The 21,292-nt window shown below is 45.3% G+C and overlaps 1 protein-coding gene across 6 annotated transcripts in view; it reads right to left on the bottom strand.

Moving 5' to 3' along the window:
- Positions 1-21,292, bottom strand: part of PTPRM (protein tyrosine phosphatase receptor type M) — a 640,041-nt gene that overhangs the window by 48,979 nt on the left and 569,770 nt on the right. For all 6 annotated transcript variants that reach the window (XM_043443664.1, XM_043443666.1, XM_043443661.1 and 3 more), the window contains one exon: positions 18,978-19,014. In XM_043443664.1, the coding sequence (XP_043299599.1) occupies positions 18,978-19,014 (37 nt within the window). The remainder of the gene's footprint in view (positions 1-18,977; positions 19,015-21,292) is intronic.

Below are 21,292 nucleotides of genomic sequence, written 5' to 3'. Positions count from 1 at the left end.
GGATGACAACCCCGGAAGGTATCAGGTTTCTGCAGTTGCTGGCTGGGTAGCGGCCCATGATCGGTGTGGCTATGCCTTTACAGACGTTGGCACAATAGGCGGGAAGGTTATTCTCAGCAGCTGTCCTATGGGGACCAAAGCATTTGAAAGTAAGGCCTGGAAACTTCAATAGCATCAGGCCAGCACTACATTCCGTTTCCCTGATGACCATCGGCACACACAGACCTCTCTTGGCTGAGAAGGAGACATGCGGATGGGTAGTTCTTACACCACCCATCCCCCAGGGGAGCAGCAACAAGAAGGGGCAGAAAGAACGAGAGCAGAATAAAAACAATAAATAGCTGTGACTGAAGGACATCCAAGAATGGCTCTATTGTGTGAGACTAGTTCTCTGGCTCATGGGCAGTGAGAGATATTAAAAATTACAATTTCAAGACCTTGATAGATGACTCTGCCCTCTCCCTTTCACATTCTCATGTCTATGCAGTATGTTTTCTGCATTAATTAGAGCCACAGGAAGTCAAGGTCCTTGGAGCTCACAGTGATGCATGAGAGTTTTTGGAAGGGAAGAAAGGGTTCAGATATGCCCCAGTATTCCACTGTAAACAGGATAAAACCTAACTTCTTTTGAGCTCTTCCTATTTCCCAGGTCTCCTTTGAGTGTTTTACAAGATATATTATGTCATTAATTTAAAAATCACAGCCCTACTTAATAGGCACTACTATTCCCCTACTTGGGTGGCTCAGCTGGTAAAGAACCTGCCTGCAATGAGGGAGACCAGGGTTTGATCCCTGGCTTGGGAAGATCCCCTGGAGAAGGGAATGGCTACCCATTCCAGTATTCTGGCCTGGAAAATTCCACGGACTGTATAGTCCATGGGGTTGCAAAGAGTTGGACATGATTGAGCGACTTCACTTCACTTCACTTCACATTCCCCCACTTTACTGGAAGGACACTCAGGCAGAGAGAAGTCCGTAGAGGTGTCCATGGGGCCGAGTCTGAGGTCCGGCCCCACCAGTCACCAGGTGAGCATCCACGGATGTGACAGGTGTGCGTGTAAAAGTCATCACGATCCCGGCAAGAATAAAAGAGAAGGAACCCACGTCAACCACCTTTTAAACAATTTTTTTTATGTGTTCTTTTAAGAGTCCCATGATCCTACTGCTACAGAATAAAGTCCAAGTTCACGAGCACAGCCCCTCCCAAGCTCAGGTTCATGAGCAGTGCCCTCCTCAGCAGCACCAACCTCCCCTGTATCCAAGTGTTTCTAGAACCCAGCACGTCCAGGTTTACTCCCTCCATCCTCCACCACCCCAGCCCAAGCCACGTGCCCCCGAATGACCAGCCCAGCCTCACACTCGGCCCCCCTCATTCTGTTCTTTCCATCTCAGCCACAGCTCACCTCTGCAAAGCATCATTTTCCTGCTTAAAAATCTTCCAAGGGGTTTCCACTGAGTAAATCCCAGATTCCTGAACGAGGCAGACCTGCCCCCCAGTTCTGTGCCTGGACCGGGTCTCCACTCTTGGTTTTGGCTGTTGCAGGTGCCGTGTCCTCGGGACCCCCTGCAGGATCCCCCACCAGGGCCCCTCTGAACTTGCTTTACTCATTCACCCCCTTCCCAGCTCCTGGGGGAGATCTGAGTGTATGACCTGTATCCACAGGTGAGCCTGCTGTGTGCCAGGATCCTGGGACGGTGGGGATACCACAGTCAATGATGGAAACACAGCCCCTGCTCCACAGAAGCTTGAGGCTATGCCAGGTGCAGATAAGGCAAGAACACGTGTGCACATAAAGTGTGGTGAGGTCAGCAACCCCGGACTCCTAACTTTCAGTGGAGACGTACACACCTCTGCAGACACATGGATATTTTCCAGGGGGGATGTGGATAGTTTCCAAACTAGCATTAATAATTTCCATACACTCAGCGGCTTTATGGACTCTGTCTATACTGATCTCTATGAGAAGGAGTCTAGGAACAGCGGTCTTTCTCGAACATGACAAAGCCCTCACTCATCTCAACTATTACTATGGGGCACTGCCCAGGTGAAGAGACCTGCAAGTGTGAACTGAGGGATGGACTGAAACACTGACTGCAGAAACCCACAATGCTTCCTGCCTTCCCTTATGAAACATATCTTTGCGAAGGACAAAATTTGGTGTTAAAAATGGGATATTTTGGTTCATGCTGAGATGCTCTGAATTCACAACATCCAAAGTGGCAGAGCCTGGGAACATTTATTGTTTTAACTGAAGCTGGGCTGTTCTGTGGGACCACTGAAGTTTTCCTGGATACAACCATGGATGAAAGTTTTATGTGTTTTCTTTCAGATTTGGCATGCTTTAATCTATAAGGTGATTAAAGTCTATTTATCATAATATCATAAAATATTTATTCTCATTTCATCCATTCTCATTTTACCTTAGAAAATAATTTAATATTGTCTATCTCCTATTAACAAGTAAACTTATATAAACTTATGATGAAAATTTTAGATAGCAACTTAAAATGTTCAAAGTGGGTACATAATTTTTTCAAACTTCTTTTGGGGATTCACAAGCAAAACCATTTGAAGACCACTGTCAGTCTGCGATGTATTTATGCCTGCATGCATGCATGCTAACTTGCTGTAGTCAGGTCCAACTCTTTGTGACCCTATGGACTGTAGCCCAACAGGCTCCTCTGTCCATGAGATTCCCTAGGCAAGAATACTGGAGTGGGTTGCCAGGCAACCCACTCCAGAGGATCTTCCCAACCCAGAGATTGAACCCGAGTCTCTTATGTTTCCTGCATTGGCAGGTGGGTTCTTTACCACTGCTGCTGCTGCTGCTGCTAAGTCGCTTCAGTCGTGTCTGACTCTGTGCGACCCCATAGACGGCAGCCCACCAGGCTCCCCTGTCCCTGGGATTCTCCAGGCAAGAATACTGGAGTGGGTTGCCATTTCCATCTCCAGTGCACGAAAGTGAAAAGTGAAAGTGAAGTCGCTCAGTCGTGTCCAATTCTTCTCGACCCCATGGACTGCAGCCTATCAGGCTTCTCCATCCATGGGATTTTCCAGGCAAGAGTACTGGAGTGGGGTGCCATTGCCTTCTCCCACTGGGACCATCTTTATCAGTAGTGCCACCTGGAAGCCCGTATTTATGTCTACAGTAGTCAAAGTCAGGAGGAAGTTGTATTTCTTCCTGCAATATTGTTTTTCCTGCAGTGCTGAACTGTAGAGTGGATGTGACTTTGCCGGGAGGAAAAGGGGGTCAGGTCCTTGGGTGAAACGTCCAGTACGGGTGACTCATTGCCACCTGATGGGGGAGGGGACACACATGGAGCCATCTTCAGAGAGAATGCAAAAATTTTACAAAAATTTTGGGTTCAGATTTCATGAGTAGTAGAAAAACACAACTAGGAAGAAATCTTTTAGATGGATAGCCTGCCTTCCAGGAAGAACGCAGCAGAGGAAGTGTCTGGTTGTCTCAGGCTGACGTGTGATGAGGTGTCCACAGCCACAAGGAAGAAAGAGGGAGGAAGGGAAGAAGGAAAGGGGGGAAGGAAGAGGGCCCAGAGGAGGGGACCCAGTGGGCTGGAAAGCTGAGCCAAGTATCCAAAGGCCAAGTCCAGGGGAGCCTCTGAGCTCCCCGAAGGTGCAGATGGACAACAGTGTCCAGAAAGGACGGATCTAGCCTACTGAACAAAAACTCCCAAGAAACAGGACAACATTGACTATGAATAGTAAACAACAGTAAAGAGACATCGGGGCAGCGATGTCTGGAACCCCAGGGCTCACAGCATGTGGCTCCCGGCGGTGATTCCAGGACAAGAAGGTCAGGGGCTGGGCAGGTGGTCAGGTCCCCTCTGGCCTCCCCAGTGCCACTTGCCAGGCTCCAGGTGCGGAACAGGGGCTCAGGCCTGAGCTGGGCGGGCTCAGGAACCGGTGGGTCATGGATGAGCTGACCTTTGAGTCAGACTGAGGATGACAGGGGCTGCCCTTAGATGGGAGTTCTGGGTAAAACCGAGCAGCAGTCTAGCACAAGACTGTTGTGGTGTCAGCAAAGAGGCCGAGGGCTCTGGGCGCTGGCCAGGCGTGGCCCACGTCAGGCTCTGGGGCTTCTGGCTCACTCCATCAGAGGAGAAGACCCTTGATGGTGGGATACTGACATGGAAACAGGGGCCTAGGATTTACGCATTCATTTGCAAGCTCTTACTCATAAATAAAACTGACCCTAAATTTCTGATCCATTATTATTTTCACTGCTGCTGGAGATAATCTAGATAAAGTATTACGAAGTCAGTTACTCAACATTTGGAGCATTAGACGTCCCTTCAGTGGCTTCTGAGTAAGTTTTTATTACAAAACTTTACATGCTTTTTCAATATGATGCTTCCATAACACTTATGTCTATAATTTTACATTTAGTAGCCTTTCATTTTTGCAGTAGTTGAATGTAAAAGTTAAAATATGCCACCATGCTTTATGGACTGAATCTGGTATGTCGCAAAAGGAGTAAGGGCGACACAGAAAACAGTCGGCTTTCGCATTAATAATGAATAAACCTTAACAACACTTATTTGATAGATGCATTGGCTCTCCCCTGAAGCTACATAAGGGAAAATCATGGATTTTTTATGAATAATTTTTGGGTTTCAGCTGCAGAAAAAGAAAAGCAAAGCTGAGATGGCTGGTTGCATGGGATTCAATCTGTTTATTTTCCTGAATTGTTAAGAGCATCCTTGTCCCCCAATTATCATTTAAAAGGAACAATAAAAATCAACTAAAGATTTAGAAGCAAACACTGAGAATTATTCTATGATGGGGAAAACATGAGATTACTTTATGTAATCTAAACTCAAAAATACAACTGGCAGCATTTTCTAAGGGCAACTCTTATGTGAAACACTCTTCATGTCCAGAACTATAGGATGTTCACCAGTCTACTAGAAATTTTATTTAGCCACCAGTCCAGTGGAGTTTCAATTTGAATGTAGTAAAAAGAAGAGAAATTTGGCATTGGCGCTATTATGAAATATGCCTTGCTAAGAAGCAGTGTCAAACGTGATGACTAAATTAATGATGTCAAATAGTGCTTTTTTTCTTTCTTTTCCTTCTTCTCTCTTTTCCTTTCTTCCTTTCTTTTCTGTTACTATATTTCTTATATTTCCGTGGCTCTCACACAATAACAAAACCCTTTTTATACAGCCTAAGTCTTTCTTTTTTAAAAATTTTCTACTTGTTTTCCTTCCTTTTCTTTTTTAAATTGGAGCATAGTTGACTGGTGAGCAGGAACTTGCTGATCACCCTATTTCTCCTGAATTGGCTCACCAGGTATGTGTGTTCCTCTTACATCTGAAAAAACTCGGCATCCACCGTGTGTGCTGCATCCATTCCTCTGGGACATATCATTCTCATGGATGGTACACAGCACTCATACCATACCCTAAAATTCTTTCAGACTGAAACAAGAAAGTGTGCCAATATGAGCTGTGCAAATATCCGTGACTTTCTCTAGATAACTAGTCATGGGATGTCGGTTTTCAGGTGCAGCACAAGAACATGTGAAATCCTGATTGGACCCCGAAAGGTCATGTCAGACTTACTTATGAGAAAATTGGTATAAACCAAACACTAATGGACAGGCTACATATAAAATCTAAAAGAGCCTGGAAATCTTTGTAGTGTCAGTCATAACCCTTAAATCTCTGGCTCTTTTCTGGTTAATACTCTTGACTCCCATCTTATTCACTTACTCCGCTAGAAGTAATTATGAAATATTTAAGAACAATAGAGAATAATATAGTAGGCATTATTTAATATGGTGCTTCTCTGATGGCTCAGAAGGTAAAGAATCTGCCTCAATACAAGAGACCTGGGTTCGATTCCTGGGTCTGGAAGATCCCCTGAAGACGGGAATGGCTACCCATTTCAGTATTCTTGCCTGGAGAATTCCAAGGGCAGAGGAGCCTGGTAGGCTACAGTCCATGGGGTTGCAGAGTCGGACACAACTGAACAACTAACACTAGCACACTAGCATGAATAAAGATACGTTAAATAATACCTACTATATTTCAAAGAGATGCCGGGAACTTCATATTTAATTCTAATTGTCACCTTACCATTTTTCATCTTTGTGTTGTCTAGTATCTTAGTTCCAATATGAGTTCATCCTACCTTGATTAGTCATTATTATAGTTTCTTTTCTGTTGTAATTTTCTAATAGCTTTCATAATTTTTATTGTGGTTTTCCTTAATTTATCTTTATAAGGACAAAGTTCATGCATTTCCACACCACTTTTAACTATGTCTCAAGTCAACAGCAAAAACAGATAAAGAAGCACATTTCTAAAAAGAAGTAAACTTAAAATTTGAGTCAAGTGTTCTGAATACCCTCTTCCTTCCTCTTACCCACTACTTTAAGACCTTGAAACAAAAATAAATGAAAGTAGTGGCTTTGAGACCAAAGTTTGAAATGATATTTTTAGAAGTTTTCTTTTTTCTTAAAAAAGCAACATGTGTTAAAATTAATTTGTATGAGCCATTTCAAAGGAAAAAATCTACAAGACCACCCTTAAAATAAATTATTTCTGATACATGAATAGTCCTAACCATTTAGATACACTCAAGTGTTAATAAAATCCTGAATAAAGGCTAAAAAATAAAAAGTCATATTAGAAATAACACTGGTGCTCCCATAGCACATCTGCCATGTGATGATTTAAATTGCTAGCAGGGTTTTGTTAAAACCAACAAATATATTTTTAACTATAAAACACTGACATACTCAAAATTAAGAGATTCTTCAATGTGGTACCAATGTTCTCAATGTTAAGAAAACTTACAACAAAATCTCTGTTAGAAAAGAAAAGCAGAATAAAATTTGTCTCTGTGTTGCTAGAAAATTTGTTTTGGAAACTTGCTAATAAATTATTGGAAAAATTGTTACTATCCCTTTCACTTTCTCTGTGGGAACAGGGGGGCTTGGGGTGTGGGGTCAGGGTGGAGTCACCTGCAAGGACTCAAAGCCACAATTACTTTCTAGCGTAATGTCTGCATTTTATTATTTGCATGTAAATATTTCACTGGGTTTTTTATTTTAAAGAACTTATTAACCATGATAATGTTATTCCACTTTAAAAAGAACACTAATTTTTAAAATCATTGCACACACATCAATGATGGGCTCCATGGTCTTTCTCTTAAGCTAACGTGCAGGGATCAAGGAACCCCCACCCTTCCTGGGCCTCCACTATGTGAAGCTGATCCCAGTGGCCTGGAGCAAGAATTCCTCTTCCTCCAGCCCTACTCTGTCTCCCTGCTTCCTGGTGCAGATTGGCCACTTTGAGGCATCTGGTCAGCCAAGCAGAAGTTGGAGTCTGCCTTGCCGGCTCCACCCAACACAGGCTGCAGAAACAGGCCGAGAGCACAGGTCTTCCCTACATCTTCCTCTAACTCCCGCTCTGCTTCTCCGTCATCTGTTCTCTTTCCCACATCACTACTCAGCTCCATTTTCTTCTCTAGTGGTTTCTTGGCTTCCAAAGCTGCTCTCTAAAGCATCCTGTGTGACTCTTAGATCAGAAATTGGTTTGGATGAAGTCTATTGGAGAGGGACTTGTTCAGTTTGAAATTAAGCTATTTTCACATACATGTAACCTGACCCTAGGATGCTTCAGAGAGGCCTGCAGGACCCCACTCTGGTGTCCTCTGTTGCAATCAGAAATGGTCAATGTCTGCAAGACTTCAAAAGCCAAAGGAAAATGTGCTTTCTGAAGTGGATGACAGCTTATTGTCTTTGCAAGCCACATCTGTTTAAAAGTCAATAACAGTGACGATCGTTTTTGTACTCTGGAGGGGAATGTGGGATGCTGGTGAAAACGTTAAGTGGTTCCCTTTGGTACATCCTGGAAGAAACACGAACAGGTGTAGGATGTATTAGCTTTTATGAAGACGACGTGAGCATACGCTACACTTGGGTTAAAGCCTGGCTGCCTATGTGCTTTGAGAGCTGTGTCTTTGGAATCAATGGAATGATGACAAGAGTTTCAGCTAATACCTGTCGAGAGGCTGCTGGCAGAGCTGGTGTCTGAGCTCCAACAGTGTAACGTCAGTGTCTACTCTCTAACTAACCATTCTGCTCCACCATCTCCGGGAGGGGTAAAAGCCATGTCCTGGTTACTGACATAAAGCTTGTTTGTATATGAAGGAATCTTAGGGCCAAATGAAATCCATAGAATTCAAAGATTGGATTGTGACCATGTTGCATAAACAAAGGACTATTTGCAAACAAAAACCAGCAACTGGGTGACTCCTGGCAGGACTAGAATGCTCCAAGGCATTTCTGAAACCCCCTTTGCTTAAGTGAACTGTTGAAGTGAAAGTGAAGTGGAAGTGTTAGTCGCTTAGTCCTGTCTGACTCTTTGCAATCCCATGGACTATAGCCAGCCAGACTCCTCTGTCCATGGGGTTTCCCAGGTGAGAATACTGGAGTGGGTAGCCATTCCCTTCTCCAGAGGATCTTCCCGATCCAGGAGTTGAACCCATGTCTCCTGCATTGGCAGGTGGGTTCTTTACCACTGAGCCACCTGGGAAGCTCCATCTTTCAAGGGTGGTTGTTAACTATTGTTTTGCCACAGGTTTCACTTTGAACTGAAAGTAGATTTTGTTCCTTTTGGACTAAACCCAGCCCTCCTCTAGAATCACACATTCCCAGCAGTTACATAAACACTTCCATCTTGCAGTGGTACTGCTGTGAACAGGAATGCCAGTCTGGGTGTGTGCTCAGTCGTGTCTTTGTGACCCCATGGAGTGTAGCCTGCCAGGCTCCTCTGTCCATGGGATTTTTCCAGGCAAGACTACTGGAGTGGGCTACCATTTCCTACTCCACGGGATCTTCTAGACCCAGGGATAGAATCTGTATCTTCTTGCATCTCTTGTATTAGCAGGTGGATTCTTTACCACTGTGCCAACCTGGGAAGCCCTACCTCTGTGAACGAGAATGCAAAAGCTGCTATTGTTTTTGACATGGAAACTGAAGGATACAGCAGATAAATCAGATCCAAGTGGCAGCAAAGATGAGGCCTCCAAAGAAGAACTCGTGGTAGAGGAGAACGGACAGGTGGTCGGCAGAGAAGGGCAAGAGCCTACTCTCAGGTACAGAGATGCATTCCTGGGGGTCTGCTGGTCCCTGATCCCTGCAGCAAGCTGGATGGAAACACTGCTCGAAGAGCTGGGAGGAGGCAGCCGAGAAAATGTCTGTAGCCTCGGGAGGGAGGAACATGACAGATGCTCCCAGCACAAGAGTCTCCTGCAGGCTGAGTCGCAGAACATCCATCAGGCCCGTCTCCAAACAGAAGCCTCATGTATTCATTCTGAGTGCTTGTTCACGCTCCAAAGAGGGGCACAGAGAGAAGCAATCAAGGAGAAAAAAAAGAATGGCAGCGTTCAGCGTGGAGGGGCTGGGTGACCCAAAGGACCCGCCTGCCTTCTGTCAAGGAGAAGCAAGATGAAGGGGAAAACTTCCCTGCACATGCTTCAGGGGCCACTGTCGGAGACATAAAGGTTTTCGTTAGTCACTCTCTTCTTTAATTAAGCTTTTTTTAGTGCACAAGTGGGATCCGCTTTTATTTGAGACAAAAGAGAATAAATCTGATAAATGAACAAAATAGAGGTAAGTTGACTCCCTAGACAGAGCAGAGTGCAGGCAGTCTCGAGTTTTCAATGGTATCGGGAAGTTTCCAGAAGTATCCTTTTGAGTGAGAAGGCGAGAAAGGGAGCTTGCAATGGCTAGACACTTCCTCAAGTCTGCTGCCTTGAGAGACTTGTCCAAAACCGCCTCGATGGACAATAAAGGATCCTGGTCCCGACACGCAGGAAGAGTGATTTTCAGGCTGAATCGGGGCTCGCTTCTCCACCCACTCAATGGTTTAGGGCTAGGAGAGAGAAACAGCTGAAGTCCTGCACAAATCTGACACTGCAGCAAACTCACAGGTCAGTAACAGCTGGCTGCCACATTGTCTAATTCCTGAGTCACGCTCTGTTCCCGATTCCGCACTTGGCAGGCCCTTGGTAGATGCACAGAAATACTGGTTCAGTTTCAATGGACTAGGCCTGAAAGCCACAGCTAGGCTCTGCAAAAGTGGGTGAAGGTGGGGGAATGCCAGTCCTTGGAGAAAAACACCTGGGCACTAGTCACTGCTCCATTCTTTCAGGGCTGAACCTGGGAGAATGATGAGACCTTCTATCTCTTCCTCACTGTTGACTGAGGCACCTTAGGAGGCCAGAAACCCAGGATGTTCCTCCTAAGCTGAACACGGCATAAGCACTATTCAAGTACAAATGCTCACCTGTGTAGTTCACAAAGCCTTCAGCATATGTGACTTATTTGAACTGACATGGATGATAGTCACTTAAAGCTGTGCTTTAAGTTCCAACTGCTTCGATGACAAAAGAAGGGAGATGGACTTGAAGATTTTTAAAGTTTTTACCAACTCTAAAAGGTGCTATAATTTTTCTACGTTAAATGAGGAACATTTCTGGGAGTTCCCTGGTAGCCCAGTGGTTAAGAATCCATCTTGCAATGCAGCGGACATGGGTTCAATCCCTGGTCGGGGTACTAAGATCTCACATGATGCAGGGCAACTAAATCCTCTCACTACAACTACTGAGCCCACGTACCACAACTAGAGAGTCTGTGTGCTGCAACGGAAGCCCCACGTGCTGAAACTAAGATCTGACGCAGCCAAATAAATAAATCTTAAAAAAAAAAAAAAACAAACAAACAGGAACACTTCTAAATTACTTTGAAAGATTTGAAAAGCATTTGCTTCAAGGACCCTGAACCTGTGGGACATCATGTCTTCCAATTACTCTGTATCAACTTAGGTTCCTTTCCTGGAGGGATGTGTTTCTGCCGTAGCACCTAGGACAACACGGCAGATGGTACCTAACGTGGTCTAATTTCGATTTCATCCTTTCATTTGCAAGCCAGCTTTAAATATTTTCCCTTCTAATGACTGAGTTTATGAAGAGCATGGGGCTGAGCGATGTCTGTGATCAGACCTTTGGGCTCATTGGCCAGTAGCTTCTAAAATTCACCTGGTGAAGAAAAATTATTGTTTCAGAGGAAGTTTGTGGATAAGCTGTTCCTTGCACCTGTTCATTTTGCCTTGAAGATCTGCAGATGGAGAGTAAGATGCATGTGGGCCCCACATGGACGGTGTGGCCCTGGGTGACAGGGATACTGAGACCTCCTTAGAGGTCTGCATATAAGTCACACTTTCTCACAGCCTCCCTCCTGAAGTTTGCAGACCAGAGAATATTCCACTTTACTGACCAATACTTGTAAACCAATCTTCAATAGGATATGATAAGTAAATCCAAACATAACCTACAACCCCTTGACAACGGGGGAACAGCTCAGCAGGAAGAACAATGGCAGCTAATGGAGAATCTGTACTTGAGGAGCATGCAGAGCTGGTGCTTGGAGGGATAAAAACAAAAGATGTTTACTGAAGGCTTAGCTTTGGATATAAAAAAATGTTTCAGTTCTACTGAGAAATAATCTCAAGTGTTCATCTCTACCTGGAGGCCAGAACCCCGGAGACAAACGCTCTTTACGGGACTTGGGTTGATCCTCTGACAAGTCTTGACCTGCTGAGCGAAGCGGTGTCCTATTCTAAGCACTGGTATTTACTGCTTCAGATGCCAGGGAAAACATAACCCATAGTCATCTTTCTGAAAACCCTTATTAACAATGTTCATACCACACAGGGTATGTGGATGAAATTCAGAAGAAAAACAGATGAAGAGTAAACAGAATGAAAGTTTCAACAGCAGCAAAGTTTCAACTGTTCCACAGCAGTGGAGGACCTGGAGGTATTTTCACTGTAAACTTTCATGACCCACATTTTTATTATTTTCCTTTTCTTTATTTTTTAAAAAGCCTTATTTATTTATTTTTCGGCTGTGCTGGGTCTTCACTGTTGCACGTTGACTCTCCCTAGTTGTGGTGAGTAGGAGCTACTCTTTGTTGCGGTGTAGGCTTCTTACGGCAGTAGCTTCTATTATCATGGAGCGCAGGCTCTAGGGCGTGCGGGCTTCAGAAGTGGTGGCACACAGGCTTAGTCGCTCCAAGACATCTGGGATTTTCCTGGATCAGGGATCGAACCTGTGTCCCCTGCGTTGCAAGGCGGATTCTTAACCACTGGACCTCCAGGGAAGCCCCGATTATTTTCATGTGAAAGTCTGCCCCTAGCTCAAAGTCTTGGGAGGAAATCTGTTTCAGTTCTCATTTCCAAGTTAGTAACAGATTATAATTATGGACAAATAAGACTGACCATCTAAGGTGTAGATGGAGGTGGCTATATATGCACCAACAGAGTCAGAGGGGAGCTAAACTAAGTGACTTTGACAAGACGAACTGTCTCCAAAAACAGTGCCTCGATTTACTGACATGTCGAAAGAAAAAGTGTCCACAAGAATAGGAGTTGACCAGTCCTTAACTTAGAGAGGAGTCACATATATTGAAGACAAAAATCCACCCATGTCAGCAGACACGTCATCAAGCCAGCAAGAGGCGTCCTGTGGCCTGGGTGGAATAGTCCAATCCTGACTGGTGTTGGGCACACAGCCAGCAGCCCCCCATTTGCTCGTCTGTCCTTCCCTTCACTCCCTCCCTGGCTGCTGCCAACCCACTGGTCATCTGCTTCGTGCCCGCCCTCCACCAGGCCTTGGGCAGATAGATGCTTGCAGATCAGTGGATGAACTCTGGTTCTTCTTCGGATGCAGGCCAGGAAGTGGCCTTCTGCTGAAGCATCTACCTCTCTGGCTGGCCTGAGACACAGACTGCTCTTGCCAGGCTGGGGGCGGTTCTGTCCGATGGACAGTAAGTAACTATCTGGTATCTCGTTTTCACTATCAGTTCCTGCGGCTATGCCAGAATGACTTGGTGCCCTGAAACTCTGAACTCTGAGCGTTCAGGGTCTCTGAGAAGGAAAGATGAATATCTTTCTAACCCTAGATTGTGAATCCATACAATTAGGCTCCCGACAGTTATTTCATCATTTCTTCTTTCCTGAATTGTGCTAATTTGACAGGGTTGGCCACCCAACTGGAATTCTGAACTTGGCCTTGATCTGATCACATTGAGTCTCTTTGCTACCATCAGCATTAGCTCCTTGGACCAGCTAAGCCCTGGACCAGCAGGTCTTCCAGACAGGTACCTAGAGGCCCACTTGGGAACAAGGCAATTCCAAACACTCAGAGTCATATTTCAGGACATTTAAGACCATTTTAATTAAAAGGTGTTTTCAAATATGAACATATCATAGAAAATTTGCTTTTAGAGAAACACTTACATAGAAAGGGTGGCTTAGATGGTAAAGAATCTGACTGCAATGCGGGAGACCTGGGTTCATTCCCTTGGTCTGATCCTTGGTTGGGAAGATCCCCTGGAGAAGGGAATGGCAACCCACTCCAGTATTCTTGCCTGGAGAATTCCATAGACAGAGGAGACTGGCAGGCCATAGTACATGGGGTCACGAAGAGTTGGACATGACTGGTTACTTAGAAGGAAAGGGTTGGATCCTAGATTCATTTCATAAAAGATTCATCATGTGACTTTGAGGGGTGACCTTCATGAGGCCCACGTAAACGGCAGCACGCAGTGCCCAGTGGGGCTCACACATTATCCAGACATAGAGAGACGTACACCGCACGGCAAGGCACTCAGCTATGCATTAGCTCTGTATTCAACCCCTGCTTCTCTCCATGGGCCTCAAGTCTCCTATTTATGAAATGAGACAAGTAATATCTTAAACGGTTGGAGGATGGAAATTACATTAAATTAGTTACAGCATAAAGCCTAGTACATAAATGGCACTTGATATTTACTGAACGAATGGACAAAGAAAAAAGCTGTGTTTCAGAAAGAATAGTATTATATCAACCCTAACTACTAAAACATAAGAAAATATATTTATTGCATTTTCTTAAGTGAGAAGGAATCATGCTTAAGAATGAACAGTTTTGAAACTAGAACATAATGTATTTAATATTAGAAAACATAATTTAGTCATATGCAACCTGGATCGTTGAATAAAATAAAAACTATAGCTGCATTCCTGTCATTACTGTTGTCTGAACTATTCACCTCTAATTCACCCAAATTTTCTTGTGGTTACTCCTTGCTATCTTTATTTCCAGGTTTTTCTTTCCAGGATGACTCCACATTAAGTAATCTTCTTAAAGCACTGTTCTCACCACCACACAGCTTAGAAACACCCTTCCTTTTCCCTCCCTGCCTCTCTGCCGTTCAGTAAACACGGCTCCTTGTTCAAAGCCTTTTAATCAGTGTCCTCACTTTACCTGTTGGTTCTTTGCTCTTAGACCTCCCCTGCCAATTCAAGGGTTTTAATCTGGGGGGCATAGATTTTTTCAAGCTGGACTGTAGAAAGTCAGAGCATGCCTAAACGTCCATGTAAAACTGTGTGTCTGTGTGAACTTTTCCTGAGTGATGATCCATTTCAACCAGCAACTAAGACCCCAGGTACCACGCCCCTCTCAGCAGTCTCCTTTGGGCCCCCACTCCTCCTGGATCTCGGGTGTCCTCCCACTCGGCCTACCCTCTGGATTAACACCTGCCTCCCCATCCACCTGTCCCCATTCCTCTGAGACCCTGGCCAAGTGCAGGTGCCCCACCCCTAAACTGCGTGAACCCCAGATTTTGTGATGCAGGGGGATCCTCTGGGCAGGATCCCCCCGTGTTCCCATGCATCTCCAGCCCACAGAGGAACCTTGGACATGAGTCAGAGGGAGGGCGCAGCCGTGTCCACCACAGACTTACAGCCATTTTTTCTGTAACTACCTCCCACAGCCTTTCCTGAGTTCTCTGAAGCAGGACCCTTGAGTCAGTTTGAAAAATAAACCTAAATAATAGTAAAGAGAACCTTTCTCCAGGTGGCTCAGACAGTGAGGAACCTGCCTGTAATGTGCGAGGCCCAGGTTTGATCACTGGGTCGGGGAGATCCCCTGGAGGAGGAAAGGCTACCCACTCCAGTATTCTTGCCTGGAGAATCCCAAGGACAGAGGAGCCTGGTGGGCTACAGTCTGTGGGGTCGCGAAGAGTTGGACACAACTGAGTGACTAACCCTTTCCCGTTCCTTTCTCCATGACCTCGAGTTCTCGAATGGCCGTGGAGGAGCAGTTCTGATGTGCACAGAACCTCCGGCTCCCGGCCCACGCGGTGGTCTCTTCGGTGGTCTCTGTGGGGCATCTTCTGATTGATTATGATCCATTCTGGGTGACTCCACCCACCTGAGTGGGTACTGCCTCTCTGTGAACCAGCTTTTGAACCCCCAGCTCTGCCCCGGCTCTAAGTGTGGACAGGCGGCGACAAACATGAGTTTCTGTCCTTTGACCCCTGTGTGCCAGGTTCTTATTCCCAAGGTTATAACTGTATTAATAGCTGGCCAGGCACATGTGATGCAGTGAACATCGGGGCATCAATATATCAGCTGCCAGATGGAGAACAATTAAAGGGCGGGGAGATGGGAAGAACACATCAAAAAAGCCACCACTCTGGCTTGAATGTGGTCCCTTCAATCTGCAGAAACATTACCGTTATCACCAAAGGTCAGAGTCAGTTACTCGTAGAAAAATCAATAAAGTGGAGGGAGGGGGAGAGGCTGAAGGGATACGGTCATGACACGTCCTCTGCATTGAGGGGACTTGCTAGGAATCTATGTATTTCCAACTCTTGGGGATAGAACTGGTTGTCAGGAAAATGGACCACTCATGTAGTTTCAGGGGTTCCTGCTGTGAACAGATTTTAAAGACTCGTCTCAGTGCAAAGTAAAGAGGCAAAAAGAGCAAGGAGGGATTTAAACATGGCATCTGCCTGTTAGTCTTCATCACTCCATTTGTTGGATTCAGAATCAGGCTGTTCGTGATTCTGTCGGCCACCCACAAACATGTTCCATCTTGTCCCGGTCGATTACTGCAGATGAGCAGAAATCTTTATCACTGGCTACCCGAGGCCACCAGTTACACTGTGCCTGTGGTGCGCTGGAGAAAAGACATTCTGACTTTTTAATCCGAACATCATGGTCTGAAGGTATTACTCGTAACAGGACGGGTACTGTCTGGACTGAATGTTAGATTAAAAATCGGCTCATTTCCTCCTCTTCCTGCACCAGCAACAGTGATGCAAGGACTGCCAGGTTTTAAAGTCCAGCCTGTGGCCCACCAGTCACCAAGGAAAGGGCCACACTCTGTAGGGTGGGGGGGCCCCCTTCTTTGCTAAAGGGCACCATAGTGGTCTCCTTTAAACTGAGGACATCTGCCATTTCTCATCTGTCTGCAAATATATCTGTTCATTAATACTTGATAGGGTGAAGGCTGCCAACGATGGCTGCAGAGCAAATAAGTATCACTCAAACTACTTCTAATGGGGCCAGAAAGTGACTTCTGTTATGGCATTTTTTTCTTCCAGGGGTGACCTCCCTTGGGGACAGAGGGGCAGAGAGGATGAATGAGGGAGGGGCCCCAAGTAGGACTTTGGGGTCTTCAATCTGTACTTCCATTGGCTATTTGGTCACATGAATCTATAGCCCTCAACTGTGGACATTTAAATCAGATTTAATTTTCTGGTTATACTTTCTACAAGAATGTGGGCTGCTCGACAAGAACTAAGGAGTGTTTTGTTTATTTTGCAACAAAATGTTCATGTAAATTTGTAAAAACTGCAGATGTCCGATAATCATCCCATATATAAACCAGAGCTGTTATGACCTGACTCGGGAACATTCTGATAGCCTAGAGGACAGATGTGAAGCCCCAGTACCAGTCCGCTCTGTTTGGAAGCTCCCAGGGCTGGACTCGGGTTCAGATGTCCTCGCTCTGTCCCAGATGTGAGACAAACCAAGTGTGTGCTTTCTTGAGCCCTTAGCATTTCCTACCAAGGGCCGGGCTTCTGCCAGGCTCACAGTGGGCACTGTCCATGTGGTGCTCCTTCTGACAACAAAGTGATCTTGGAGGGAGGCACCGCTGCTTTTATTCCAGGGAAGGATGCACCCTGGATCCAAGTGCAGCATCTGGACGTGATGACACAACATGACTCTGAGAGTCGTGCCCCCAGGATTTTGCTGTGGCGTGGGCATCAGGAGGATAATTCTGGCCACACCCAGAGATTGTCTGCCCCAGAGCTCTGTTGCCTGACACCTCCAATGGGGAAGAGCCAAATGCAGCTGTTTAAACTTGAAATCCAGTCACTCTTTGCAATAGATACACTCTGAGTATCAGTGACCATGGATGACTAGTGGTCACCATATTGGACGACACAGAGAATATTTCCACCAGAGCAGAGAGCTCTTCCGGACACCACTGCTCTAGGCGCTGGACTCTGGTCTCTGTCTACGACCACCTGTTCTACCTCCTGACTCACCACCGAACTTGGCCTCAATCCTTCAGTGCCTTCCTGTTCCTCAGGGCCCAGTGGACACTCTGGCCTCCCTGCCTCCAATTTGAGACTTTACACCCACGATTTCTTGGTATCCTTGACTTTTTCTCAGGCATCCCCCTGCCAACCCCTAACTAGCGGCAGACTACAACCGTTTGGTTTCCCCACGCCTGTTTCTGGGATATGATGTGTCACCGAAACAATGATACAGTAATACAACACAGAGAACTCACTCTTCACTCGTCCCCCGAGTGGGTGTCTCTGTTTCCCAGCACTTCCTCTGTTCACCTTGTACTGACTCAGCAACCTGACCATGATGACACCTCTTCCTGAAAACCTCAGTCTCCCATGATCCTCACTCTCCACAGATGACCTGCCCCATCACTGGTGGGGAAGACGGTACCGAAACCACGCCACGTAAATGTGATGGACAGCAGAAATTACCACAGCACTCTACATCAACTGTACTTGAACTTCCTTGACACATTCCTCTGGCCTTCCACTTCCTTTAGCCACGGTGAGCCACCAACTGCCTTCTACCCAGGAGCACGGACTTGCTGCTTTCAGATTGTTGCTCGTGATGTCTCTGCCAGTCAGACCTTCCCTGCCCAGGCGCTCCTCTGCCACAAGGCTGCTTCTGAACCGTCCCACCTGAAAGCGACCTCTTTCTTGTCTGAATTTCTGAATTTCCTTAACACCTTATCTGTACCTCTCACAAAAGGTGTTTTAAAAATAATGTTTATTATAATACTTATATTAATATTTATTATATTATATTTATATATAAATATAAATTTAATGGATGTTAACTTTATAGATTTAATATATTGATGTTATTTTGATATATTAATATAAATATGTGTTTATATAATATATATTATATTAATTATATTTATAATCATATACCAATCATATATTTTATATTAATCACATAAATATAATAATAATAACAGTATTGAAATAGGTGTCATTTATCTTATTTAATCTTTACAAAGGACCCATGATACTGGCATTTTTTTTTTCTTTTAGGCTTTTAAAACATCTTTAATTGGAAGATAACTGCTTTACAACGTTGTGTTGGTTTCATACAAGGTTTTAAGTATACAGCATGTGAACATGTCTTCCCTACTAACTCACACCAATGTAATAAGAGTACCTACTGGATTTGGCTTGCATCCCCAGCAGTGACCAGTTCAGGTCTTTATACACAGAATATACAGTACCTATTTCTTCAACGAATATCTATACATCTATTCTTGCAAATGTCAGATTAATTGCTCAGGCAGGCAGAGTTAATTCAATAATTAATTGATGAACACATTTCCTCTACTGATCTCAATATGAAGTTCTAACTGAATGATTACATCACCAGGACCTCTGATGGGAAACCAGGAGCGCACGTGTTGATGGCTGGAAATGCAATTAGCCCCCGGGGCTACAGCAGCATGTGACAGAGTTCCCGGGGAGGGTGAGCTGGGTATGAAATGACAGAGAATGGGCAAACAACCAAAAAAGACATCAAAGCTGGAATCAACTTACCTTGTGTAGCAATATAATGATTGGGTCGATGATAACCCTAAAAAATAAATGAGAAAGAATATTAGACAAACTTGAAAATCAATAAGCAGCACAGAAGTCACATACTAAGTTTGCCAAAATGAATGCACTTTCAAATACCAACAGCTGCATCACTGGGAAGTTACATTACCAGACTCGGGACCACTGAGCATCTCTTAATAAGCCAAGGTGCATCAATGTGTAACAGTTCTGATGCCTGCACAGCGAGGAGTGGGTGAGTAACTTAATCACACACAGGCTAAGAGATGACGGATGAGCAATAAACACTAACAACGTATGGATTTTCTGAAATAACATGACCACGACTCTGATTAGAGTGCAAACCGGCTAGGAATGTGCAATAGAATTTCATTTGTGTTTGGGATGTTATTGGCAATGTGACAAAGCTTTAACTCATATTCTGTTATATTGGTATAGACAGTTACATCAATAGTAATGTGCTGTGTGCTGTGCTAACTCGTTCAGTCGTGTCCGACTCTTTGCAACCCCATGGACTATAGCTGGCCAGGCTCCTCTGTTCATGGGATTCTCCAGGAAAGAATACTGGAGTGGGTATACCAAACATCATATTTAAACATTACAGATACCAAGACATGATTCTGTAGCAGGACCAAGAATTTAAAGAAGCAGAAATTCTGCAAGACCCCTTCCTTTAATCATGACCCTACAAGAAGGGGGAAAGATGAAAATTGGGACCAAAGCAAGAAGGGAACAAGGACATTGCAGGACCGATATCTGGGCAAGTTAAGTCAACTTAGAGAAAATGACACACAGGTAACACATACCATCCTGGAGGAGGAAATGGCTACCCCCTCCAGTATTCTTGCCTGGGAAATCCCATGGACAGAAGAGCCTGGCGGGCTACAGTTCATGGGGTCACAAAGAGTCGGACACGACTGAGCGACTAAGCGCGTGCACGAACGTGTAATATTGCCACGGACCTTAACACTTCCTCTTTCTCTCCCCTGAGAAGGCACAAAACATTGCCCAAAGTCAGCTGGAAAAGAGAATAAAGATACCTGGAGAGGAAATACCAATTGCTCAGACCACTTAGATCTTTTTGCTCTTAAAAGACAACCCAAGCAGACACATTCTTCTCTACCCTGACCAGCAGCAGGTCTCTGACACAGAGTCACAAGATACTAAGCAGGGTTATTTTGATGGTCACTCATTTCCTTTCAGTCAATAAGCTCCACGAGACAGGACCTGGCTGGACTCACCACTGTCTGTGTGGGTCTGCAAGGTGCTGGCAGAGGCGAGGGTCATTTGACGGGCCAGGTCACCATCAACCATCCTAACTTTGACTCCCGCCAACCCACAGTTCACCCTCCTCTCACTTCCAGATCCAGTCACTCCTCTGCGCTGACCCTCTGACCTCCTGGTTCACAGGAAGAGCCACATACTCACCTGCCCACGACCACCTGGACGCCACACCCTTCAGATCAGCCAGGCCTTTCCTGGGGCTGCTTCTAAGCCTGGAGGCTCCCCCCTGAGATACCCACCTGGCCCAGACCCCCATCTTCTCAGTGGAGCCAACTCCAGCCACTTTATTCCTCCTACTGTCCAATATACCAGACTTCAATATACCATGACTTGTTTCATTTATGGTCTCTTTCTCCCCATTAGACCATTAGGTCCCTTATATCAGTGCTGAGTATTCTGTTTTGGCCTGAATTGTTCACAATTACAACACCAGCAACTCAGTTACTGACATGTAATAGGTGCTCAATAAAATCTCACCGATTACGTGAAAAGTGGCCCTGAACACTGACTCTTTCTCTGTTAAAAATGAAAACTAATGAATCTAGTATGTTCATGACTTTTATGTCCTCCCCTCTGTGTCCCTACTCAGCTATTCTTTTTTCTTTTGGCTGCTCTGGGTCTTTGTTGCTGCACACGGGCCTTCTCTAGTTGTGGTGTGCGGGCTTCTCACTGTGGTGGCTTCTCTTGTTGCGGAGCACACGTTCTAGGGCTTGCAGGCTTCAGTAGCTGCGGCTCACTGCTGGATCACCTGAAGCCTTACACAGCTGTTCTTTAAAGCTTATTTCAAAAGGCCCCCAGGACAAGCCTAATCTGATCACAGCTACTGCTCAGATGGTGACTCAGAAGATGCTGAGGGCTTACAGCATCCTAGCCTGTGATGGGGTGGAATACAGCAGGACCAGACACTGTTCCTCTGCTCAAGGACCCCAAGGGCTGGAGGGCTGGACTGCAGTATGAACAGGGCTCCCCTGGACTCTCCCCAGGGAAGGAGCACCACAGCAAAGACGGTTCTT

This window comes from Cervus canadensis, chromosome 23 (genome assembly GCF_019320065.1).
Source record: "Cervus canadensis isolate Bull #8, Minnesota chromosome 23, ASM1932006v1, whole genome shotgun sequence".
In the NCBI taxonomy this organism is placed as follows: domain Eukaryota; kingdom Metazoa; phylum Chordata; class Mammalia; order Artiodactyla; family Cervidae; genus Cervus; species Cervus canadensis.
This window is presented reverse-complemented; position numbering and strand designations above follow the sequence as displayed.